Source organism: Cryptotermes secundus, unplaced genomic scaffold (genome assembly GCF_002891405.2).
Source record: "Cryptotermes secundus unplaced genomic scaffold, Csec_1.0 scaffold42, whole genome shotgun sequence".
Lineage (NCBI taxonomy): Eukaryota > Metazoa > Arthropoda > Insecta > Blattodea > Kalotermitidae > Cryptotermes > Cryptotermes secundus.
Genome location: NW_019720161.1, coordinates 56,913 through 84,252, shown reverse-complemented (window position 1 = coordinate 84,252; position 27,340 = coordinate 56,913). Strand labels below are relative to the sequence as shown.

The following is a 27,340-nucleotide window of genomic DNA, read 5'->3' as shown; positions in this document are numbered from 1 at the left end:
TTCCATACTCATACATCAATGTCCTGACCAAGCAGCACATCACATCCACAGTGTTGAAGTGTGGGGCTTCATCTCTGATCTGGCACCTGGCTTGTTGCAGAGAAGGGATGCTGATGTTATTAGGCCAAGCCTTCATCATATTTTACTTTTTGCAGTTTTGTATAGCATTATTTATAAAGGCAGAACTCTGAACTCAAAATGCCACTGTGTGATCATGAACAATTCAGAGCTCTGCGTAGAATGTTTTACATTCATTGACAACATTTCCTTATTTCTTTAAAAAAAGAAAAGTTGTCCCCATAGATCCACATTTTGACCTTGGTACTTGCTGGAGGTGAGTGGTCAGCTTTACACCCCTGTCATTTTACTTCCAGGGAAAAAGCCCCCAGTACCCATCAGATAGGAGGTTGGTTGGACCCCAGTCAGCCTGGACGTGGAGAAAATTCTTGACCCTAGTGGTGCTTGAACTCCAACCCATAGCCAGTCGCTATACCGACTACACTATCATGGCTCCCTGTTTCTCAAGCACAATTCTTTTTACATAAAAGTTGTTTTGGCAACACTGCAGTGAGCATACAGAAAACATGACAACTATACTTTTGATTATGACCTTTCATTTGGGTCATCTTGGCAGAACTTTGGTTTGAAGTTATCTGTATAAAAACAATGTGAATTACACATTCTGCCTTTTTTTTTTTGAAGGGTCAAAGTATCAATTCTGGAACAGATTATGTAAAACATACTGTCACAGAACCTTATATACACAGTACAGCATGTGTAACATGAGATTCTCATGTCAGTGACTATGAAGTTCACTGCCTTCTGAATGATGTGCTGTGTAGAAACATACTGCCTCCATCTTCAGGTTAAAAGGCTACAGTGGGGTTGGGAAAAGATATGAGGGACATAATATCACTATACTGCAACAATCACGATTTTTATTACTGAGGTAAACAGTTTAGACAATCTCTCCAACACATATTATTGTTCTGAATGCAACACTGTACTGCACTGATAAAAAAAGAACTTCCTGTTTCTTTTGCCGTCTTCACAGAGGGATCAGATAATGGACACAATTCACATTAAAATACAAATGTTCTGCCATTATGATGTTTTCCTTCATTCTGCATAATTTACTAGTCAGCACTTATCAATGTTTTAACAGCTACATATTCATGTGTATGAATAACACATACCTTGTCAAGCATTCAAACAATCACGTCTCTGCCTCTTTTCTGATCATACAGTTTTCCTGAAGAGTTCTTGAGTAACTGTAACTAATATGTAAAAATAACAGGATGGAATTCTGCGCTGATTTTGTGGGCTAGAGAATGACAGACAAGTTACATAACCTATACCAAACACAATCATGGCATATACATTTAACAGAAACTGGAAAAGGAAACACCTTCACTTACAAACTGATGATGTATAAGTTCATAAAAATATGATGATTGTAACTCTGTGTTCAAAGGGAAAGAACTTTATTTTCCCTTCCACCACCTCCAGTGCCACGTGTCATCTCCATTTGATGGGTTTCAGACATGCACTCTCATTCTATATCACACAAATCCAATAATTTTGAGTGACATTATTTCTATTTTGTTCCCACCTTATCAGGGTCTTGTGAGCACTGAAAATGTCAAGGGCTATGCTGGTGAGAACACAGTTAGTGGCAGTGTGTCCCTTGCTGGACAGACAGAGACACGGGTGCTAGACATATTGGAATATTCTGGTTCTTCAGGTTGGGGCTCATATGGATGGGCTGGTGTCTCTACTTACTGAAAAATTTGAATACTCGTACTTCACAGATGAAACGTGTATGTGAAGTCTTTAAGAGATTGGACTGTCCATGCCATAAAGTGAAGATTTTTTTTACTTCAGATTTCAACATTGACGTAATATTAATCAGGGACAACACATACATGAACACAGGGTTACCCAAGAACAAACATGAATACATAAATTACACCTTAAAACAAATGGTGATCGTTAAATAACACATAAAAGTGTAAGCACTTAAGTAAGAAGTGTTTCTTGTAAAAGATGACCTAAAATGCTGTGTGTAACATCCATTAACTTACTGTTTAATGATGCTTCTCAGAAATGGTTGGCTGTTCTCTCCAAACAGCTGTACAACTTATCTTGGATGATAAGAAGTTTGCACTCAGGCTGTACTAGTGTTTTGTATTCATCAGCATAAAGGGGCCTCGTCTTTTTCTGTGGTCTAATTATAATTGGAAACAACATTTTTTGAGAGGAAGTCAGAATTAAAAATTTGTAAGAGTTAAAAGAGGAAAATTATGATATGGCCATGTAAATAGAATGGACTTAACAAAGATACCAAGAAGGACATTAGAATGAAATTAAAATGAACGAAGCCTATATGATCACCCATAGAAAGAAGGTTTACCCAGGTACTCTGAGGCAGCAAGTAAAAAGAGCTGGCAAGATATCAAAGAGGAAAACCCGTGGCAAGAAGGAAGAGGCTGTACATTTTTCATAGATCAACCTGCACAGGAGATAATAAGTATGCACAACAAATTTCTTCTATGTTTCTCTTTCTTGTAAGGAGTCAATAGCTGAGAGGAAAATATGAGGACATAATGCTTTGGTGTACAAGGGTTTGTTTGCTCCCAACTCTCTTGCCATTCAGACCACACTGTGTACATACACTTGTTCCATGATGATCTCAACACTTACAGAAACACTTTTTTTCAATTATTACATTATTTAAACCCCGAATAAGATATTTCATAATTTTGTGATCAATTTTCTCCATAAATTTCTGTTAAAGAGCCAAGTATTTCATTACACAAGAGCAAATGTGATCAAATTCCAATGTCACTGTCTTCCGACTAACAGAATAACACCCACTGTATGTTTTTCTGTATATGAAGGTTATTCAAATGAAACCTGTGAGCAAATACAACTGGCTGCTGGTGATCACATGACTGTGCATAACACACCAGCAGTTGAACAGGTACTGCACAAAAAAAAAAAGGGGGGGGCGCAGGACAGCAAATGGGTACACCATGTCACAATTCAGTAACAGAATTCAAGATGCAGAATGTGTCCAAACAGGACCAATGAGTTGTCATTTTGTTTCTTGGTGCTGAGGGTTGATGCTGGCATTTAAGGACACTGACATCACCATCAACGCACACAGCTATTACAGAACACTCCATGACCTTGTACTACCATCAAGAGAAAGCATGTTGCATGACAATGTCTGTCCCAATATGGCCAGTGTCCAGGACATACTGCACTCCACGCACTAGGCGTTGGGCCATCCTCCACAGTCTGGGGCTATCAATGCCATTTTTTTGAGTCAAACACGTCAACGCCACAGTGGTACATTCATTCTCGTAACAGTTCCTTGCGTAGAGGATCCATCGGCTGGTGTGTCAATGGGATGTCTGCCTCAATGCTCATGGGAACTATTTTTACAAGCCTCTACTTCTCTGCCCAGAACAATTCCCAAATGGGTTTCATTTGTGCAGATTTTCTGTAGTGCAAGATTCATGTTGCTTCTATCACAGACCAATGGTGTATGACCTGCCATTTGGATTATGTACAGGTACAGGAATGGGCTTTGTGATACTCCATTCATACCACACATTCTTCTTGCTGCACAACCTCCAGAAATGCACCTCCAATTCGTCACCGCTTCGTAGCTGCAAAGGTTCCTGGAATTAAAGAAATAAAGCAGGAGTTTTACATCATTTAACGCTGCAAGAATCTGAAACATCTAATTCTTTCATCTCATTATTTTACAGACTAAACAGAAAAATATCTGATAACTTAATCCTCTGATCCCAATTTCATCCAAATCAGTCCTGTCATTATCAGTTGAAGATTTGACTTCTCAACACTTGGAACACTTTACAGTCTCCTGGGATGCGACACTACGCAGTCTGGTACAAATTCACTGACATTTCAGGTGAACATGCTCTCTCCATATTTAGTAAGCCAAGCAAGAAACTAGCAAGAAGCAGACAGCAAGCTGAATGCCTCTCAGGCTTCTACCAGATCACATAGTGGCACATCCCAGAAAACAATAGTTTTCCAAGTTTATATGTTCCAGTCACTTTCTCTTTCATTAACTGACTGACTAATGAACCACATATAGCTGAGTCCTTCCTGAGAAGCCACCAGCTGCTCAGCATGAATTTCCTGGCATTTTATGGAACCCACAGGCTCATTACTGTGTTCACATGAACCTCTCATTGGTCTCTATCCTAAGTCAGATGAATCCAATCCGTAGCACCCCATCCTGTTTCTCTTAGATCAATTTGCTGTCTTTTTGCTTTCCACTTTCATATACTGTAACCATGCAAGCATTAGCTTAGATATAAAGTTCTCAACCTAAAGACCAAAAATGCAATACTGCAATAATGTGTTGCTTCAGCAAGGCTGTCACACCTCAGTGAGCAGTAACTAATGTGTATACGGCAAAGGCAGAATGACAATTAGCAGAAGAACTCCAAAGAAACTTGGTGAGAAAAAATGGCTCCAGTGCCATGTTGCCTACCATGAACCATGGTGTCAAATGGGACTGAACTTCAGATACCATGGTCAAAAACCAGTATCCACCCACCTGAGCTACGGCATGGCCACTGTAATCTTCATTATCATCATTAACTCCTCCTTCAACATGTCCACTCTCGTGTGGGCCATTTACTGTAACTCACATGCTGACCAAATTTAATGAGTCTTTAAAATAACATAAAGTAGAAATGTACTTACTCGAATGGGGAAGAAAATGGGAAACCAGCTAAACATTCCTCTTGAATGAGTTTCTGGTACAATACTGAGGATTATATTTTTGTATAAAACTGTGTCAAAGTAACCAGAAAAGCCATGCAGCACACAGTTCTGAGATATCTTGAATGACAAGCATTTGTACCTCGTGTTGTCACGTACCGCATCTGAAACAACAAGCAAGTAGCTTTCATTCAGCAGATTAAGATCCATCACTGTATGAGGTCCAAGGTTTTCTTGGCGCTGAATGCTTTGAAGATCATGATCTCCTGGGATGCAACACCAAGCAGTTTTGTGGAATCAGTCTTCTGCACGGTGGTACCTTTGGTTTATGTACTGAGACTGTCAGCACCTCACACTACAGAGAAGCGACGTGGCTTGTAATGAAAACTTCGTTATAGTAATAAAAACCAACAGAACTGCGAAGTTCTTAACATTTTGCGGACTGGCAATTTAAATATTTAATTCACCATGCGACCACCATTATTAAACCTACTATCCTAACTTGTGCACTGTTCACTTTAAAAATTAATATAAAATCTCCTAATTAATTTCATGAACTAAAATTTTTGGAGAACACTTACCAATGCTCCTAGAAGTGCTTGAGAGTGTGATATTTCTGGAAACATTCCCCTTTGTGAAGTGCCATTACACAGAACTTGCAATGTAGACATACTCCTTTTTTTGTGAACTGCGCAAACACGGCATTGCCTAGAAGGATGCTTCCCCTTGGAATGTTCACTCTTCACATGTTTCACAAGGGTATGTTTCTGCATATCGCCCTAGAGTCACCCAGGGGGGTCCACATGAAGCCTGTGTGGGGTGGGAGTTGATGGGCCCAGTCGCACTAAGTCTGTGTCTGACTCTGGTTCTGTCGTTACCATCTGGTCTGTAGCCCAGGCCTTTGTCACATTAATCAGAAATGCTTTGTATTTCAATTTCAAATCAGGGCTCACATTTTTGTAAACCAAAAATGAATTGAAAATGGCACAATTTATAAGCCACAAGGCAACTTTCTTTGTCCACTTTATTGTTTTCCTTGGAAGAGAATAATAGGCCAAGTACTGATTGGCTCTATCACCTCCCTTCGTGAACACATTACACTCAGAAATACAAATAGGCTTCTTTACTTGTCCATGTCTCCTTTGAAAATCAACCATCCTCGAATTGTGAATTGTGGAAATCATATTCATAACACGAGTATCCCTATCTCCAAAAACCAGTTCTGCTACTTCAGACACTTGTGTTGGGTCCGATGGAATTTGTTTCAGTCCCGGATTTCCAGTAAACTGTCCCAAAGTAAGCGCTTTGTCTACTTTTCCCCATGTGGCTGTCTCCGCAATGTTACTACCTGCATTTTCGTCAGAGCTACTGTCACTTTTACTGTCTGTGGCCACAATTCTTTGTTGTCCCCTGTCACTGCCACTGTCTGAGTCACTATCACTACACGTCTCACAAGGGAAGTCAGATAGATCATCGGAGAACAAGTCGGATATTTCTTGTTCTCTGAGAGATCGCTTGTTCTTCAACCGTTTTCGTCCTTGAGCCATATTGCACTACTAATTTACTGCCTGGTACATACAGCTTGAAGACAAACAATGGCATTTTCCTTTGGAGTGGGATAGGAAAACAGCGAGGTCATGTTACTGACTACTAAGCAAACATTTGGGAGGTCTATTACGCACCAGTTATGCATCTGTGCGGCGCCAGAGCAAGGTACAGTGTGTTGCAACATAACGTGTCCTAAAATCATAATATTATGCGACCGGTCCACCACGTTTAAAAGCGAAAAGCATAATATTGTGTTAACATTGTAAAAGTAAAGGTATCCCTGTAAGAGCCATGGAGGCCCATACGATTGTGAGCCATCGAGAATCCCACATTTTCTCTAGACAACTGGCTCACAGAGGGCACTGAGGTTGTCAGCCTTATGCGCCAGCCGCCCTTTAGCCCCCAGGAAGGTTCCTGGTACTCATTTCTGTTAGAAGTTGAGTCGACACCAGGGCCATAGTGTGGCTTGAAGAATTAGGTAAATTGAAAAAAATTCACCTCATTGGAACTTGAACCCACGACCTTCCAGCTTGTAGCATAGTGCCTCAAATAACATTGCTACTGCATGCCCCTTAACATTGTACCTAAGGAAAACCACTGAATAAAACAAGAATCTCTTTCAAAAGCAGCAGTTACTTAAAGGTACTACATGCATATATATCTATAGATAGGATTGCCAGCCTACAGGAAAAGACTTGAAATCATGGCCTCAATACAAGGCAGAAGGGTTATTGGTACAACTGCAATGTCCAGTGTTTTACTGCAGTGTTAGCCTACCTTACATTAAAGCAGCCTGATTTCATGAGCTACAATATAATAAAATAACTGATTCAGATTGAGAAAATTCAAGAAATATATCTTTCTTACCCTTGTTAGGATGGAAGAATGTAAAGAGAGGCTGTGTGGGTGCTAGTTGAAATCTATTTTGCAGGTGAACGACGTACGGAGTTTCAAAGTGATTCAGTGCATGTTTGTCCTTCTCTTTGCAGAGTCTAACCTCATTATACAGTTTGGAAGACTGGACGGGACACAAGTACGATGTGTAACTGCATGGGATACTGATACCATCATCTGTGAACAGACACTGAAGGTATTTACTGCAGTATTTACAAAGCAAGAAATGTAGAAGTCATTCACTCATCTTCAGGAATACAATCACATTGCCATTAAGCAAATATGGAATAAGTATAGAAAAAATGCCATAACATAATAAGTAATCAAGGGGAAAATTAACAAACCTAGTAAAGTCCACATTGGTAAACATTTTTCTGATAAGTTTCCTATCCAGAATGTTCTAAAACAAGGAGATGCCTTATTGCCATTGCTTTTCAAGCTTGCTTCAGAATATGCCATTAAGAGGGTCCAGGAAAACCTCGTGCGACTGAAATTAAATGGGACATATCAGCTGCTGATATATCCTGATGACATGGATCTATGGGAAAATAACAGATACTGTACAGAAAAACTGAAGTTAGCAAAAAAGTTAAGTCTAGACGTTACTGCAAAGAAAACTAAGTGTACATTGCTGTCTTGTCACCAGAATGCTGGGCAAAATCAGGACATAAAGATAGTTAATATACCTTCTGAAAATGCAGCACATTTCAAATATTCTGAACAACAGCAACAAAAATTTGATTCAGGAGGAAATTAAGAGGAGCCTGAACTCAGGTAATGCTTAATGCCATTTAGTCCAGAACCTTTTGTCATTTCATGTGCTGTATAAAAACAAAAATTACAATACACAAAACTATAATTTTGCCTGTGGTTCTGTATTGGTGTGAAACTTGGTCTCTGGCATTAAGGGAGGAACAAAGACTGAGGGTGCTTGAGAACAGGGTGTTGAGGATAATATTTGGGCCGAAGAGAGATGAAGTGACAGGTGGTTGGGGAGAACTGCATAATGAGGAGCTTCATAACTTGTACTCTGCTCCAAGTATAATTAGAATGCTCAAGTCAAGGAGGATGAGATGGGCAGGGCATGTAACATGAATGAGAAGAGGAATGCATATTGGATATTGGTGGGAAATTCAGAAAGAAACAGACAACTAGACATAGGTGGGTGGATAATATTCAGATGGATCTTACTTGTAGAGGTGATTGATCTGGCTCAGGATAGGGTCCAGTGGAAGGTTCTTGTGAACATGCTAATGAACTTTCAGGTTCCATAAAATTCTTGAGTAGCTACACAACTGGCAGCTTCTCAAGAAAAGCTCAGATCCACTGAATTAGTTAGATACTTAGTGTAATGCCGCTAAGGTTACGTACATGCAGATTTAGTTTTTGGGGAAAAATTGGAATAATAGTAGCTAGACTGTAAGATTAAGAAACAGCCATGATGAAACAATTCAGGAAGCTTAGGTCTACAAAGAATTGTAACAGGGAATGCCTGAGTCATTAGAATGCTAACCCGGCAGTGTAATAGCGCTGACATTGAGGAACGAGCTATATGAAGTGGGTCATAAACACTATGGCAGGAGGAAAACGCTGAGTCGGAGGAGGCGGTAGACCCGAAAGAGTCAACCCCTTCTCGATGGGCAACCAATGAGGGAGGCCAAAATCACGTCAGAATGGGCAGGCAACCTACCCGGAACTCAAAGAATCAGCAAAGAGAGGTTATATAAACCCTAGAAAACTTAATCAAAAAACCTTTTGCCTTTAGACTTTTGATTGATATTAAGTAACTTAGAGTTCAGGGGAGGCTATCGCCGAGAGAGCGATGGCCGTGAGTGTGCGCTGGTTGCTGATGACGAGCATCTTCTTCCTCATCTCAAGTAAGTGAAACCATCTTCATATAGCCATGAACATTAAGTGTAACAGTGATAATTTTAAAGTGTAAAACCACAGGGAAAGATAGGCTAGATTGATTAGGTTCATCAGTGATCCCAAGGCGTAGAATACCCGCCAGTAGGGTGACAGGAGGTAGAACCAACGATGACTGCAGGTTCATTATCCAGTGTAATACAACCGACGAACGTCGGCACAGTGTGTGTATAGTGTATATAATGATGTAGGTAAATAGGATAGGAATGTGTAAGAGTTTAATTCAACCCAACATTTCCTTAAGTGTTACCCTCTTCCTTGACGACTCCAGGACCTCCCAACGCTCCGGCGAATTACGAGTTAAGCCAGGACAGGGACGCAAGCTATGATAAGTTTACGAGATTTCTTGAAATAACAAGATGGTGGCCGCATACTAAACGGGGTGACAGAGCGGGATATTTCCAAGCCCTCTGTCATCACGGCAGAAGATAGGTGTAGCGGCGGCTTAAGAGAGGTACAGCGGCGGAAGCGGTGGAGGTACCTCCACGCCCCCCCTTCACGCCATAACACTTAGTATGGCCTATGTCACCTACCATTCTGAAAGGGTTTTCACCTTCTAGCCCAAGGTTTCTCCAAGCAGTGACGTGGGACCAAAGGAAGCTTGGGTGAAAAAGATGAATGCAGGAGGGAAGCAGGAATGGGCAAGGAGCATGCACACAAGAACAATGCCACATGCATGTCCCACATGACACATAACAATAAATATTCACATTTTCTCTCTGCCAGAAATCACTTCAATGCAACCAAGAACTTTGTTGATGCCGCATACTGAACACATTACCCATCAAACCCAAGCCATCTACAGCATCACTGTTGCTTTCGTAAGTAAAGCAAAGTAAGCGATAATCTTTAAATACAAACCCTTCAGGAACTTTTGAGCCCCATCAAGGCATTCAGGTGAAAGTTCATTATCTCCAAACGAACCCAAAAGTTCAGATACCAAAATATCTGCCTTCTCAGGTGAATTCCAATCTCTCATATCACACGAGACCACAGTCACTTGGTCACCCCAGAATTCTTCCTGTTGAGCCTGTAAACTGTGCAGAAGAGAAACATTTTGTAAAGGGTACAGACCGTAACATAGTACAGAGAATTCCAAATGACATCTTTTGCAGTTTACTACGAACACCCATGGCCTACTTATAAATGGCACCCCCCCCCCAAAAAAAGAGAGTGAGAGAGAGAGAGAAAAGAAAACCCGGCTACATCAAGCAATATTGATATTTAAACAGCATTATAACATACAATACTGAATTCAATCAAACCTGTAAAATGGTTCATGAGCTATATGGAAAACTTCATTTATGGCCTGATGTAGAGCAGACTTCGTAACTGGTCAATATGGCAAAAATCTGAACAGCTGACTAATGCCTTGCACACATCCCTCACACCAAATTTTATCAACATGGCTTATGATGGGCATGAAAAGTTCATGGTCTTACATAAAGTATTTTTTATGAATAAATATTGCATAAAATTACAAGTGTCCAAAAACTTTTAGCAAAGTCTCAGATAAAGTAAAAACTCTGAACTGGTTTGGGTACTTGTACTAGCAGAAAAGCCCACCGAAGTTCAGCAGAAACCATGTGATTCAGGCTATCCTTCACCCTCATTCTTCCTTTCCTTTATCTCATTCCCTCATTTTTCTGGTAAAACAGTGAATTAGGTTACATCTTTATCCTTCAGATGAGCAAAGTCTCGAACATAAAGCTGTCATGCGTGTACATTTAGGAACAACAGTAGATGCTAAATGGTGATGGAAAGAGAACGTGAAAAAGAAAATAGAACTTAACATCAAATACAGGGAAGTGAAGTGGCTCTCGGGTAGGACATCCCAGCTATCAATACAAAATAAAATATGAGTACATAACCAGGACATAAAACCGGTCTGGACGTATGGAATACAGCTGTGGGGATATGCCAGTAACATCCGATAGATACAGGGATTTCAGAAGAAAGTGCTGAGGGGAATAGTAAATGCCCCTTGGTACGCCCATAATAGTGACATCAACAGGGATCTTGGCATTAGGATGGTCGCTGCCGAAATTAAAAGGATAACCAAGAAGCACGAAGATCAGCTTCACCACCACAGCAATGTTGAAGTGATACAGCTTGACAAGAGGACAGTGAGAAGGCTCAAGAGACTCAAGCTGTTTGAAGTAGTCTAGTGCAAGTGCGTGTTAGTGAAAATACTGAGATGCAGACTCAAGCCGCTTCAACTAGCGCGACAACAATGCGCTCAAGATACCAGATTCTGGGACACACCGGTGAGCGTAGTCTTAGATGTTTAGTTATAGTAGTAGTAGTTTCAATCAGAAGAGAAGTGCTTGCCAGTCTCGGACTAGTTGCATTGTTAGTTCATTCATCACTAATCTGTCAAGACGACAGGTCCACAGTCTCTTTGAAAACAGTCCCTCCACTTGATGCGATCTAGAGCTTTCTCCTCCAAATGAGAATATCCTCTTCTGTCCCCAAGGTCATCCAGCATCTTCTTACGTCTTCTGGTCACTTCTATCCGCCCCTCTATCTTTCCTTCAATAACTTCTTTTAGAAGGCAGTTACCACAGAAGATATGACCAATCTAATTAGCCTTCCGTTTAGGATATTCCTCTGCTCACTGACTCTAATTAACACTTCTTCATTTCTCACATAATCGGTACAACTGATCTTCCCCATCCTTCTCCAACAGCACATTTCGAAACTTTCCAGATGTTTCCGATCTACTGCCCTAAGTGTCCATGTTTCAGCCACATACAAAGCAATGCTCCAAATGTAGCATTTCACTAGTTTCTTTCTCAAATTTAAGTCCAATTTGCTGGTAAAAAGATTCTTCTTCTTGCTAAATGCAGCTTTTGCCATGGAAATCCTACATTTAATTTCACCATTACAACTTCCATCATCTGTTAAGAAGCTACCCAAATATTTAAAACATTTCACATTCTCCAGTTGTTTTTGGTCTATCTATTGTGACTGGGGTTGGTTGTCTCGAAATTGTCATTACTTTTGTTTTCTCCACATTCATTTCCATGCCATAGCACCTTCCAATTTCGATTAGTCTATCAATCATGCCCTGTAGCACAGTTTCTTCCTTAGCCATTAACACAAGGTCATCTGCATATTTCAGAGTTTCAATAATTTGCCCTCCTAATTTGAAGTCTCCAAGCCCATTCAGAGCTTCTTTGGTAAGGCATTCGCTGTAAAAGTTGAACAAAATTGATGATAAACAGCATCCTTGTTGAACTCCTCTTCCCATCTTCACACTTCTTGTCTCCCCTCTGTCCAGTTGCACTCTTTCTGATCCATGTACAATTTACTAATCAATCTTCTTTCACGCCAATCGATACCTATTTCCTTTAGGATCTGCATTAATTTGGTCCAATTTACATGGTCAAATGCCTTCTGCCAGTCTATAAAGCAAGCACACAGTTCTTCATCTATCTCAAAGTTCATTCTGCTATAATTCTCATCATTCCATTTGCATTGTTAGAATGTAAAAAGAAAGTGTGCACATATGTTCAAACTATTATAGCAAGAAAATGATATAACCCAGTCAGATAACATAAGCCAATGATTACATGCACACAAAACCATCACCATAGTACCGCTGCCACTGGGTGATAACCCATTTGCAGTTAAATAACAACAAAAATAATAATACGTGGTGCAATTCAAAAGTTCCCGAAATTTATTAATAAAAACTATTACATCTTATCTAGATCTTATTCTGCACCATCACCTTCAAAGTAGTCCCCTTGGGAGCGCATACACCAATCCCAGCGTTTCTGCCACTTTTCAAATGCATCCTGGAAGTCTTTCTTTGTTAGGGTGTTAAGTACCGTCTGTGTATCCGCTTCAATTTCCTCAACTGTATCAAATCTTCGCTCCTTCAACTTGATTTTCATCTTGGGGAAGAGAAAGAAGTCGCGAGCTAAGTCTGGCGAGTACGGTGGGTGGGGAACAACTGCCATCTTGTTTTTAGTCAAAAATTCCTGCACAACGTAAGCTGTATGCGGTCGTGCATTGTCATGGTGGAGTACCCAGTCGTTCATGCGCCACTTCTCTGGACGTTTTCTCCTCATGTCCTCCCTCAAACGCTTTAGAACACTGCGATAGAACTCTTTTATTGACTGACCAGGAGGGACGAACTCCTTATGAACAATCCCGTCAATATCAAAAAAACAGATCAACACGGACTTAATGTTGTTCTTGACTTGTCGAGCTTTATTTGGCCGAGGTGAAGAAGGGCTCTTCCATTGTGACGATTGCTGCTTGCTTTCAGGGTCGTAGCCATAAACCCAACTTTCGTCACAGTGACAACCTTCGAAAGAAAGTTTGGATCCTCTTGAAGCTGTTGCTGAAGTTCCCTGCAGACATCCAAGCGATGCTGCTTCTGTTCATTGTGCAGCAGTCGTGGCACAAACTTCGCCGCAATCCTCCTCATGTTCAGTTCCTCTGACAAAATTCGTTGACATGTACCATAACTTAGTCCCAAGGTGTTACAGAGGTCTTGGATGGTCAGTCTACGATCTTGCAGAATCAGATCCCTTACTTTCACGACATTTTCTGGTGTTTTGCCCGTTGACGGCTGTCCCGAACGATCGTCATCATCAGTCAATGTTCGGCCATTTTTAAAACGCTTATACCAGTTGTAAGTTTGTGTCTGGCCTAAACTGTTTTCACCAAAAGCTTGCTTCAACATTTGGTGCGTTTCTGCAGCGGTTTTCCCAAGTTTAAAACCAGACTTTATACAGACATGCTGCTCTTTCAGGTCAGCCATTGCAAAACCGCAAACTCACGGAAACACAACAGTGGAAATACGTTCACCAACAATAAAACCAACCACTCAACTCGACGCCGCTTACCACACTGATTCAAGAAGGATGTGTGAGAAGACATCTAGTGGTATTTCGATGTACTCATATCCATTCACGCGCAAAATTCAAATTTCGCAAACTTTTGGATTGCCCCACATGTAATACAGGCCTATTGGCCCAGAATGAATTCTGGTTTCCTCTCTCTGCTACCAACCATTTTTGTTGCAACATGCATATATTGCCTGACTGCAACCTCACCACCCTCAACCCAGACAGTGGAAGCAAATGTTCCATCAAAACATAATATCCACCTACAACACTATACAGTACCACATCCTGGATCACAATTTGGAGAATAGTTTTAATTTATGAATAAAGGAATTCCTTGAAGCTTGTGCCACAGCACAACACATCATTTAACTGCAGTCAATCATTTCTAATATAATTATAAGTTTATTTATTACAGCATTCTTTGGTAGTCTGTAGCCTTTATTTTGTTCTTTCACATCTTTCTTTAATCTTCATTTGATACGCCAAAGTGAACAACAAAACTTACGTAACCACAGCATTGGGATTTTTTTCCACTGCATACACCTTTATCTTCCTATCTGCTTTTTGAGCTGCGTTCAATGCAGCACGGACAAGTGGCCCTCTACCAGCACCTACAACCATCACGACACTGAAACAATACACATATTACTAAGTTTCAGTTTACATAACATACACACTACCTCTGAAAGATATGTGTTTGTTACAGTATAATATGGCCTCCTGCCAACTGCAGTTCTGCTTGCTACCATTCAGTCCAGAACCTTTTGTCTTCTCGTCTGCTGTCCAAAAACATATGAATTAGAATATACAAAACTAAATTTGCCTGTAGTTCTGTATGGGTGTGAAACTTTGTCTCTGACATTAAGGGAGGAACACAGACAGAGGGTGTTTGAGAACAGGGTGTTGAGGAGAATATTTTGACCGAAGAGAGATGAAGTGACAGGAGGTTGGAGAAAACTGCATAATGAAGAGCTTAGTTAGTTAGTTAGTTATTGGAGAGGGTGGGTTTCCCCATGCACTTAGACCTGTATTGGTCCATTGTGCTTCCCTCTATGATTTCTACCAGTCTCTATATCCTACCGGTACTGGTGCTTACCATCAGTCCCGCCCAACCAGCAAGACCGGCTCTACTGGCTGAGAGGTATCTATACTGCTTCCCCCATCTACCAGAGGTATTAGAGACTGCTGTCGGGCGGGAAACGTCCGTAATTTGGCTCAGTGACCTCCTTTGGAGATATGAGGTTCTTTTACGTGCCGTAAAGCTACAACACGGGACCCACGGCTTAAAGTCCCTCCCGGAGGACTTGTTCCCTGAATTTTTCCCCCCTTAAAAATTTGACGACCTCCGCCGGGTATCTGAACCCGCGTACTACGAGTCATGAGGTGGGAACGTTACCTCTAGACTACGGAAGCCGCTAATGAAGAGCTTCACAACTTGTACTCTTCTCCAAGTATAATTAGAATGATTAAGTCAAGGAGGATGAGGTGGGCAGGGCATGTAGCATGAATGGCGGAGAAAAGGAATGCATACAGGATATTGGTGGGCAAGCAGGAAGGAAGGAGACCACTGGGAAGACCAAGGCACAGGTGGGTGGACAATATTAAAATTGATGTTAGAGAGATAGGATGGGATGGGATGGGATGGGATGGTATGGACTGGATTGATCTGGTTCAGGATAGGGACCAGTGGAGGGCTCTTGTGAACATGGTAATGAACATATATAAGATAAACACCATCTTAAGTGTAACAATTTAATTTAGTTCTTTCTTCTTTCCCCTCACTCCACACTACATGTTTCGGCCCTAAATGGCCATCATCAGGTGTGTATTCTTACGTAGCTGTTACACTGGCTGTTAAAATTTAAAATCACCTGTCTTTCTAATTGTATAAAATGTTTGTTAACCTACACACGTTAATTTTGATTTCTAATTAGCACTTTTTTAAAACTTTAATTCAAGTTAAAATACCTATAAAATTTCTGTTCTTTTCCTTTTTCAAATTTTAAAATTAAAATTTTCCTCAGGGTACATGCCCTATGTCTAAGTGCTGCAGCGGCCACTTCTTGTTTATCGTTGTTCAGGTATTGTTCTGTGTAGGCTCTCTCTGTGTGTGTCGCTGCTTATCTTTAATATTAAAGATAAGCAGTGACACACACAGAGAGAGCCTACACAGAACATGTACACAGGGCATGTACCCTGAGGAAAATTTTAATTTTAAAATTTGAAAAAGGAAAAGAACAGAAATTTTATAGATATTTTAACTTGAATTAAAGTTTTAAAAAAGTGCTAATTAGAAATCAAAATTAATGTGTGTAGGTTAACAAACATTTTATACAAATAGAAAGACTGGTGATTTTAAATTTGAACAGGCAGTGTAACAGCTACGTAAGAATACACACCTGATGATGGCCATTTAGGGCCGAAACATGTAGTGTGGAGTGAGGGGAAAGAAGAAAGAACTAAATTAAATTGTTACACTTAAGACGGTGTTTATCTTATATATATTGTGCGAGTGTAACAGGATGCTCAAATATAATATGGTAATGAACCTTCGGGTTCCATAAAATGCTGGGAAATTCTTGAGTAACTGCAGATCTGGCTTCTTCTCCAGAAGGGCTCTGCTCCATATCTAAGTACCCAGTTTTGCAGGCACATGTGCCATCAGAGTAGTGTAATGTGTGGCTGATGATCCTACTTACGCAACTTTGGAATCTTTTTCTTCATACATTATCATGTCCAGAAGAGCTCCATATATGGCGCGCTGGTATTCATTGTATTTGACAGGATCCTTTTCAAAAACTTCATATGTCTGAGATTCCAAATTATCCATGAGGGGTTGAAGAGGGCACTGCAGATAATCTTCATATCCTCGTGCATACGCTACCAAAGGATCTGTATGTGACGTGTTCTGAAAATATTTAAGAAGCAACTGCACTCATATTTTTGGTTTTCACACTGGTGAAGAATTATGGTGTGATCTTTCGGGTTGTGACACCATGCACCCAGCTACCAGACTACATGGTATCATAAAGAACAAGACAATATAATTTCGATTCGATTTTGAAAAAGATAAACCATTAACAAATCCAGTTTCTGGATATTTGTTTCCATTATTCCTCAAAATAGAGGACCCATGTGTTATGATTTTGAATATTTGGACCTCAGAGGGAGGAAGTAATATGCCAGAAAAAACTGTATGAGGAGCTTCATAATTCATACTCTTCAACATTTATCATTACGACGACCAAATCAATGAAGATGAGATCGTTGACAGCATGCAGAAACCATCAGCAACAGAAGTTTTGGTGGGGAAACCTGAAGGAAAGAGATCATTACAGATGCCTAGGCACAGATGAGAGGATAATACTAAAATGGATCTTAAAGAACAAGGTGGGAAATTGTGGACTGGATTCATTCGGTTCAAAAGACGGACCACAAACTGACTCTTGCAAACGCAATACCGAACCTGAGTTCAAGAAAATGCTAGGATTTTACCGAGTACTTCAGTAATTATAATCTTCTAACGGACACTGCTATAGGGAGACAATTGTTTTGATAGTTATAACCAGGAAATATTAATTTATATTATTTTAGGATTATTATAATGATGATGGGGTTAAAAATTTAAAGTGTTTGGGACAGAAATGCAACTTAGGTTTCAACACACCCACCTGCCACAAATGATCCAAATACTGCTGATAGTATTTTGAACAACCATGCATGATAGCTCCTCGTATCACAACTTGCACATCCAGCGTTGCTAAGGATTTTATGAGATTCTGGTGTGGACGTAACAGCACAGGGTAGCCCTTCTTATTGGTAGCAAATAATGTTGTAGATAGAACCAAACACTTGATTGGTTCTCCCATCCAGCGAGCAACTTCTTCATCAGATGGGATATCTGGAGTCACTTCTAGTGCTAGACCTAGCCTCTTCTCAAAGTTGCACACGGAACGAAACTTGTTCCACCTACAACACATTGTGAGAAACACATTTCAGTGAAGGAGCATCTATTTGGTGGAAATGTCAGAAATGGCTATTTTCATTGCATTGCAAATAAAACTATACGATTCATTTGGAGTCATAACTTCTTGGCCTGTAGTCTGCAAGCAAACTATACTGACCGAGTGACAACTGTTTGTCGCTGAAGTTAGTGCCAACTTTAGCGAAGAGAGGGTGTCACGTGGTCAGTGCAATGAATCCCCACAGCTGTTAATCTCGGATTTCTACACCAGAGCTGCTACTTTGTTCAAATAGCATCTCAATTATTGTCATGAGGCTGAGTGGACCTTGTTCTGGACCCACTACTTCTCAGAAAATCTGGTAGTGCCGGGAATCGAACACGGACCTCTGGAGCCAGGAACTCTGACCATTAGACCACAGAGGCACATCTTAAATCATCTGGAGTCATGGAATTAATAATTATAAATTACTCAACAATTTATGGATGAAAATTACATTTTTGGGAAGTACATACTTTAGTAATTGCACCATGTTTGTATATACAGTAAAACTTGGTTATAGCAACATCGGTTTCTGCGACACCTTGTCTATTGCGTCAAATATTCAATGGTACAAACTAATTCCTCATAAAGCAACTGTTTTTATACCTTGCTTAGTACGACATGCACAAATGCATCAACCTCGTATGTAACGTCATTTTCATTCCTGAATTTCTCTGATATCGACATTGAACGTAATTTAGAAAGTGTGTATTGGGCAAGTAACAGGAAACAGATGAAGATAACTGATTACTGTACTCGTATCTAGGTACAGTAAGGCACAACAATTGATGTAATCTACTGTAATTTGGTGAGTAGGCCTACCTTTAATATACAGTATTAGTGCGGTGTGTATTGTCAGTGAAAAGCGCTGTAATATGTCTTTGATATTACACATTTGGGCAATTTCACATTAATGTTACGTTAGTCTGTACTTAACTACGTATTTCACTAAAAAATGCAACATTTTAACTCGGTTTTTGGTAGATTTTTACGTGACTAACATAAGGCTACTGTGGAAGTGCCCATTTCGGTTACAACGACACTATTTTTAGGTCCCTTTGATGATGTTATAACCAAGTTCTACTGTATTATTGTATTACATGTGGAATCATAGACCAAAGGAAATGGTGCAAACTACTGGCAGGCAGGCACAGGTCAAGGTTGTAACATACAAAGTGCTGTCAAATCTCAATGTCACGGGTATATTACAGAGTGATTTATAATTATTAATTATGGGTCTCTGCTGAGTGACTCAAACTGTACATCGTGCTATAAAAGATGTGATACTTCCACTGTGGTGAATGTTCGTATTGTGATCTTCTGGGTTAGGACACTGTGTAGTCTGGTACATACCAACATTTTGGAGTGTCACATTCATGGCAGGAGCCTCACCTGAAGATAGAGGTAGCACGCTTCTCCAAAACAGTGGTAACCATGTACCAGACTGTTACATCATCACCACCCAGGAAATGCTGTCATTCCATTAATTACATTTCATTTTAAAATTTCGATGATACAAATATTTCTGCAGTTTTAAAATAATTTTAGTATAAATTTGAGAAAGCAATATGAAACTGATGCTCATTAATCTCACAAATTATCAGTTATATAGAAGGTAGACCCCGACTTACACAGTACGTGTATTCCTTATGGTGGTCATATGACTCAAACTTTTTGTTACTCTTTTGGCTTCAATGCCTTTTAATTCTAACTGAAAAATAGGGAACTCATAATTTTAACTCTTCATTCGGTTTAGCCATTTATGAATCCCCCCCATTTTAAATTTTAGATGAACAGCTTCAATATTTTGTTATCATCACTAAAGGGTTGTTAACCTTTAAGAGACGGCCATTTAAATTCCGGTAATGACTGTGGGACGGATTTAATTTAAATGCCCGCGATTATAGAGCAATAAAAACTGTAATCATTTACTAAAATTGCTGTGATTTCTACAATTTTTGTGATAAACGAACCAAATAAACGCTGCTTTTTTCCAGAAAGAATATAGAATCAGATATTGTAATTTACAGACTTTATAAAATGTGTAAAAAATTTTACACTGATTCCAAATAAAAAATTCCCCAATTTGTAGTCTGTCTACAAGAATTCATACAGTTCTTGCAAGTATGAATGCGGCTTATGTGGCAACACAGGCGGATGTTTAGGCTTGCGTGTCTCAATGTCTAGTCACGTAGGTTCTTTCGGTATGCAGAGATGTGGGCAAGTCTCTATCTGTTCATAAGAACCCTGATTGTTTATTATCGCTTATAGCTACATAACAAGTACTCTGTTCTTATAAACTAGCCCAGCAGTGTCAGAAGTTTCAAGGCTAGCATCCTTATAAAACAGCCCAGCAGTGTCAGAACATTCAAGGCTAGCATTCTGTGAAGTTGTGAATCCACCATGGCGTCGTCTCCTTTGGAAGACTTGGACATATTTCAGCTCATACATGACTCCGAATCAGAATGTTGTACCGACAATTCTGAGAGTGGCGTTGAGGAAAGTGAATCAGAAATTGATTTCGACGAAGACCCATCATCTTCGTCGGCAACCTGGGGACCACCACACCAGCATGGCAGGAGGCATGTGAATAATTATTCAGGTGGAGCTGTGGGGTTAAATACCAATGAAGCTCCACACGTAAATAAGGATTCCACCCCTTTCTGCATTTTCATGCTGTATTTTGCAGGGATTATCCATCTGCTGGTGGAAGAGACGAACAGGTACTACCATCAGCACGTAGACAGACGTCAAGACGGACCTTCTCCGCGGCCTGACGTGACCGAATCCGAGATGTTTCTGTTTCTAGGAATAATCATTCAAATGGGACATGATATTAGAGGCAGACTAAAGGACTACTGGTCGACTCTAGAACAATTTGCCACGCCTTTCTACTCTAAGACAATGAAACGCGACCGTTTCCTACACATTCTTCGTTTTCTTCATTTTGCAGACAACAATACAGAAACTGACAGGAATGCCAACAGTTATGACCGACTATGGAAAATTCGGACCATCTTCGACACTCTCAATGACGCACATGAAAAATATTATAACCCTTATGAACATTTGGCCATTGACAAAATAATTGTAAAATACAAATGGAGGGTGGTTTTTAGGCAGTACATTCCTAAGAAACACAAATGTTTCAGAATCAAAATCTTCAAAATTTGTGACGCCGCTGGGTATACTTATGACATGAAAGTTTACCTAGGAAAAGACAGGACATGTGCCGACCAAGACGTGACAGAGACACATGCTACAGTTAGAGGCCTATGCAGACGTATTGAGGGCCTAGGTCACAAACAGTACATGGACAATTTCTTTTCTTCACCCGACTTGTTTGATGAACTGATGACAAAGAACATAACGTGCTGTGGGACAGTCAGACCTAATTGGAAGGGCTTGCCTGACGATTTTCGACGAAGACAATTTCAACTGAAGAAAGGGGACATTCGTGTTAGGGTGAGACAGAACTTGACAGCACTAGTTTGGAAGGACAAACGTGACGTTTACATACTGACAAATATGCACTCTCCTCCAGCAGAAGGCAGTTTCTGTGATGAGCACGGAAATGCCATGAAGCCAGCAATTGTTGCTAACTACAACAAGCACATGGGTTATCTCGACAAAGCGGACAGAATGGCAAACAGTTATAGCATCTGTCGTTGAACCTGGAAATGGACAAATAAACTATTTTTCCATCTCCTGGATCTGACGATTCTGAACAGTTACATCCTGTTGTCATCCTGTGGCATGAAATTGTCATACAGAGAATTTCGTCTCGCCCTTGTGCAGAACATGCTGGAAGGGGTCCACCTCGCCCTCAATGGCCCAGGGGTCGACCCCCTGCCGTTTCATCGGAGATATCTCGATTAGAGGAGGCCAAACCACATCACTGGCCGACTTCCTCTACTTCGCAACTGAGTTGTCGTGTGTGCTCTTCACGTGGGAAATGAAGAACCGTCCGGACAAAGTGCATGAAGTGCGACATCGGACTCTGCATTTCCGGATGTTTCCAAAAATTTCACACGAAGGCAACATTCCGTTAGTGACGCAGGTGGGAAGACAGACAACTTATAAAGCTGGTGTCCAAAAATCATGTAAGTAGAACAAGAATTTATAACTTAAAATTAGATTTTAAAAAGCTGTGCACACGCGTGGACTGTGTGACCACATATATGGTCATTCGTCCCCTTGACTTTATTTTAACGTCTACATATGTGGTCATTAGTCTCTAATCACGCTGACATGAAACTTCCTTAGGTCAATCGGTACGTGCATATGAAAGGAAAAGGGAAGTTGCAATAGCTCTGAAACTCATGTCCATGGTACAGTGACTTTGTCTGTGAGACTGTTCTGTGGTGAAGAGTCATATTACTTGTCACCAAATGAGGCCAACCGTTAATGCATAAGTTTGCTTCACAGAAGCAACGTTTAGATAACTTCGTGTATTTCCAAATAATAAATGAAAATATATTTTTCTTCTAAGTATGGTAGTTACCATTCCCATGTGTTCATTTCACTACCTCCGTGCAGTCTTCTGAAATCCTCTTCATCACTATGATAATACGAAGCTGCTATGGCAGGGCTTTCCATTGGTAAGTGGAGCCAGATCTATGCAACATTCAACACAGCAATTACTAAAGACGTTAATGCTTTCCCCAGCAGAAAGAGAATCCGAATATCCAACGTTTTGATGACTACTACATTAAACTGAAGTATGAGTTCTGGAGTCATAAAATTACTTGTAATGAACACTCGTCATTTCCTAAGTTTATATTCGTTAAACACAGGAAAAATAATGCATCATCTAAACTGAACTTTGGCTGGGACCAGTAAAATATTCACTATATAAAAAGATTAAACTGCACAATGAGGAGCTTCATAACATGTACGCTTCTCCAAGTATAATTAGAATGATCAAGTCAAGAAGGATGAGATGGGCGGGGTATGTAGCATGAATTGGGGGGGAAGAGGAACGCATATATGATATTGGTGGAAAAGCCAGAAGGAAAGAGACCACTGGGAAGACCAAGGCATAGGTGGGTGGACAATATTAAAATGGGTCTCAGAGAGACAGGATTGGATGGTATGGATTGGATTGATATGCCTCAGGATATGGACCGGTGGAGGGCTCTTGTGAACACAGTAATAGACCTACGGGTTCCATAAAATGCTGGGAAGTTTTTGAGTAGCTACACAATTGGCAGCTTCTCAAGAAGGGTTGAGCTCCATGAGTTAGTGAGTGATATAAAAAGATTTTAGCAAATGCAGAAACACCAAATTGGGATTTGACTGTACCTGGTAAGTACTTCCTGCTTGCATTTTATTATGAAGAATTCGTGCAAGATTAGTTTGGTTGTCTCTTCTAAGAGTGAACATAACTGCAGGGAGGCCGAGGTGGCTAGCATACGCCAATTCTTGGTTCAGCGCTTCCTCGGACTCTTTTCGAACGACCGGATCTTCGGAATCAACGTCGATATATGGCGACAGTTTGCCGACTATCAAATTATTCCAATCTGCAGAAGAAATAAAGGTCTGTATAAGTTATGATTTCATAGCAGTAATGTCTCAGACTGTAATCTTCCGGGCTACTTTGACACTGTGCAGCACTGTAAGTGCACACAAACATTCTGTAAGGACATGCTGATCCTTTTTTTCAATAGGGTTCATGTTTCTAATCTTAACTTATTTTAATGCTTCTTCCAGCTTCAGGTGAATGTTATAGCTGCATGGAAACCGTCAGGTTACATGAACAGACTACAAGATCTGCATGACAAGAGAAGACGGGAACCAATCAGGAGAAATGGGATTTTTATCTCCCCTCCTCCAAATATGGAACATGCAGCTGAAAGATATTTTCTGTACAGACTGGAATCCTTGTTCATAAGATGTGCCAAAAGTTACCTACCTGAACCAGCAAGAATCAGATCTGACCGGGTAAAAGCTCCAGGACGTTCTTTACTCTTTCCACTAATGAATTCTCTTTTAAATCTCGGATGAACAATTGGGAAACAAGTGAAGTCATATCTGGAAAACAAAGGAATATATATATGCTAGTGGAGTGGGACTAAGTCTTTTGTACTGCGGCCACTTCTGGCCTATTGTACCAGCCCCAGATGATAGATGAGGGTGATTGTGGAGCAATTGGTGGAATGAAGATTGGCAGGGAAAACTGAAGTACTCGGAGAAAACATGCCCCAGCGCCACTTTGTCCACCACAAATCCCACTTGACCAGACCCGGGATTGAACCCGGGCCGCCTCGGTGGGAAGCCAGCGACTAACCGCCTGAGCTATGGCGTGGCCTTCTATATATCCTGCTAACTTTGGTGTAAGATTTTACTGTTTAACTGACAACACAACAACAATGAAATCAGAGTTCACCACTAGAAAAGTATACTTTTTGGAACACAGTCCATAAGCTTTGAGCCTTTTGTTATGTCTGCAGACAAAACAATTTTGTTCAAATTACTCTGGTTGCTTTTGGAACTGCACTGCTGTCCTATTTGAAATTATGCTGTATCAGTGTTCTTTTGAAGAAACCAGGACGGCTCTGTCAGTGCAGTGATAAGGCAGCAAGCTAGACAACAAGAGAATTAGCATTTGAGTCTGTGTGATGGAAGAAATTTTTTGCCTCATCGTGTCCACCGTGAGGCACAGGTAGTTGTTTTCTTAGAGGCAAAGTAGCCAGGGTATGAAGATGACCACTCACCTCCATACAGTGCTGAGGTTAACACTGTATGGTGCTATACACTCCACACACACTCATACATCTTCACAGTGAGGTGCTTAATTATGCACAGATAAAACTTGTGCTAACATTTTTTCGAGAAAGCTAACAATAGCACAAACATGTAGCATCATGTCTCATTTGTGGCAGATCTAACAGTGCCTTCTGCTGATATTCTCAGGTGGGGAATTAATTTTTTTAAATAACTATGCTCAATGGCAATGCACAGGTAACTATGAGAACGTGCAGAATAAAAGATCCATACACAAGAAAAAGAAGAATATGCCTTTAGTCCTATCTTTGCTGCCATGGATTTCTTTGGTCTTGATGATTTGTAAAATCTCATATTTAAGAAACACGTCTATCAGACCACCTCTGTGGTCTAGTAGTCAGAGTTCCTGGCTACAGAGCCAGAGGTCTGGGTTCGATTCCCAGCGCTACCAGATTGTCTGAGTTTCAGGTCTGGAACAGGTCCATTGAGCCTCGTGAGGATAACTGAGGAGTTATTTGAATGGAAAAGTAGCGGCTCCAGTCTAGAAAACCGAAATTAACGGCTGTGGGGATTTGCTGCGCTGACCACAAGACACCCTCTATCCACTAAAGCTGGCACTAACTTCGCCAAGAAGCGGCGGTCGCTCAGTTGGTATAGATCGCTTGTGGACTAAAACCATGGAGTCTATTTTTTTGTATGCTTCTCTATGGCGAGTTGAGGCACTTAAAAATAAAGCAGAACAATATCTACTTTGGAACAGTGATAAATTCAGAATTATAAACACATAAAACTATGCTTCACTCCTTAGAAACAAAATGTATGTGAAAATATATTAGTTACCGAACCGACTGAGCTCAAAACAGCACAACAACTGTGTTGTAATGCAATGAAGTAAAAATTTTTGCCAAACATTTCCTCATTCTCAGAACCACGTACGAACACACTGATATTTTTGTGAGAGTACTGAACACTGTGGTTGAATGAATAGCATTCATGCTTAGTAGGAGATCAGCCATCCTAACAGCATGATTTTCATGATTTTCATCAAATGCTCCAGGGAAATATTGGGGTAGTTCCTCAAATTAGGCCATGGAAACTTCCTTCCACATCATTTCCAATTCCAGTGCAGTCTGAGATACTTAGTGTCATTAAGAAAACCATAAATAAATAAATAGATAATGATAAAGAAGAATGGAAACATGCATACCCTGCTTCTGAGGCACCCTGAAGACTCCCTCTGATATCTGGAACGCTGCAAAAATCCAACCCACAAGATGCACGGCGAGACGAGTTCGCCATCTTCATCAGGCTGACAACAAATACAGCTAAGAGAAACATTAAACTTAATATATGTACAGCAGAAAGGACAACAAAAAGCAACATGTTCAAGAATGGTTTTATATCGAACTGTACAAAGCTGACAGCCTACAGAACTTAGACATGACATGTTTTATTTATATGTTGTCATGAATATAAGGAACTGTCCTGTTTGCATATTCTGCAACCTTCCCAACTGGCTAACTCTGACACTGATGGAGGCAGTACACACCTCTGAATTAGAACTTACCTACCTACCTACATACATAGTATAATTATCTACATGTTCTCGCCACCATCAGTTAGTAAGATACAAATTACTACCACATCAAACTTCCTATCATATACGTACTGGTTATGCAGCCAGTCTTACTTGGAATTCTCACATGGAATGAAGTCCATTTCTTAAAACAGAAGAAAATATGATTGTACCAGTCTTGTGACAAAAGGTCAATACATACAATTTACCCGAAAGATTTATGGCAGGGCTTCTTGCAGGTATGTGAATTCTTACAAATACACCCTTAACATAGGACTCACATGTACACTGATTATACGAAACTGACATGCAGTCAATGAAAAAAAAACTAGTGTTCAAGAATTATTACAAAACGGCAGAAACAAATAGCATGCATGAACGAAATAGTCATAAAAACTGTATATATACCTTTTCTAAGATATTTCCGATATATTTAATCAACAAAACACACTTCCCACTTCGACGCAAAAATCACACATGCTATGGCGCCATTTCCACTTGCAGGAAATCGAACGGCATTGGTATTTTCGCCATGCTGCATCTGCGATAATTCAGAACTACCAACCCAATAAATTACACCCCTATTTAAATTCATTGTCGTACTTTATCAGCGTAGGTTGATGTGACACTGTAGACTAATGGGTAACGTGGCACAGCATTGACTTACGATCTATCTTAAAGAAAATTTATATACAGGTGCCACACAATGTATGTGTTCATGAAAAATAAAATAAAAAATTCATATCCACACTTTTTGCCTGTCATGTTTCCACCTTTACGATCCTTTGTGCTTGGGAATGACTTTGACGTAGTTGAATTCACTGAGCACAGATGACAGGACGATTAAGCATGTTGCCTATTGCCATCTACCAAGAACATTGTATACCAGCAATAGTTAACGGGCGATGCATCGCAGTCCATATATGTTCCACCAGATGGAATTCAGCTTCTACGTACTGTGTGTCGCAGAGCATGAAATGAACGCATAATCGGAGGGCCACTTCTACTTGAGGAGCCGATTATTTTAAACCTGA

The 27,340-nt window shown here is 40.3% G+C and overlaps 1 protein-coding gene across 4 annotated transcripts; it reads right to left on the bottom strand.

Moving 5' to 3' along the window:
• Positions 1-918: 918 nt before the first annotated feature.
• Positions 919-26,953, bottom strand: LOC111866851 (protein arginine N-methyltransferase 5). 4 transcript variants are annotated; one of them, XM_023856189.2, is made up of 13 exons: positions 26,715-26,953; positions 26,400-26,451; positions 25,938-26,055; positions 23,919-24,037; positions 23,309-23,526; positions 22,509-22,621; positions 17,672-17,969; positions 16,700-16,908; positions 14,506-14,628; positions 9,997-10,172; positions 7,183-7,386; positions 4,750-4,931; positions 919-3,689 (listed from the first exon to the last, which is right to left on the bottom strand). In XM_023856189.2, exons 3-13 carry the CDS (start codon positions 26,033-26,035, stop codon positions 3,537-3,539), a joined length of 1,893 nt encoding a protein of 630 aa, XP_023711957.1. In that variant the 5' UTR covers positions 26,036-26,055; positions 26,400-26,451; positions 26,715-26,953; the 3' UTR covers positions 919-3,536. The 4 variants fall into 4 exon arrangements, with proteins under 4 accessions (XP_023711957.1, XP_033608359.1, XP_023711963.1 ...); XM_033752468.1 differs by having other exon boundaries at positions 25,938-26,039; XM_023856195.2 differs by lacking the exon at positions 26,400-26,451 and having other exon boundaries at positions 25,938-26,039.
• Between the last annotated feature and the right edge of the window lie 387 nt (positions 26,954-27,340).

What these genes read in the sequence shown, in the direction of transcription:
- LOC111866851 (XM_023856189.2), bottom strand. Translation starts at nt 26,035, where the DNA reads ATGAAGATGGCGAACTCGTCTCGCCGTGCATCTTGTGGGTTGGATTTT. An exon ending in TCTGATTCTTGCTGGTTCAG is followed by an intron (nt 23,527 to 23,918) that starts GTAGGTAACTTT and finishes TTTCTTCTGCAG; the next exon opens with ATTGGAATAATTTGATAGTC. An exon ending in CCATTTTCTTCCCCATTCGA is followed by an intron (nt 3,690 to 4,749) that starts GTAAGTACATTT and finishes CTTTAATTCCAG; the next exon opens with GAACCTTTGCAGCTACGAAG.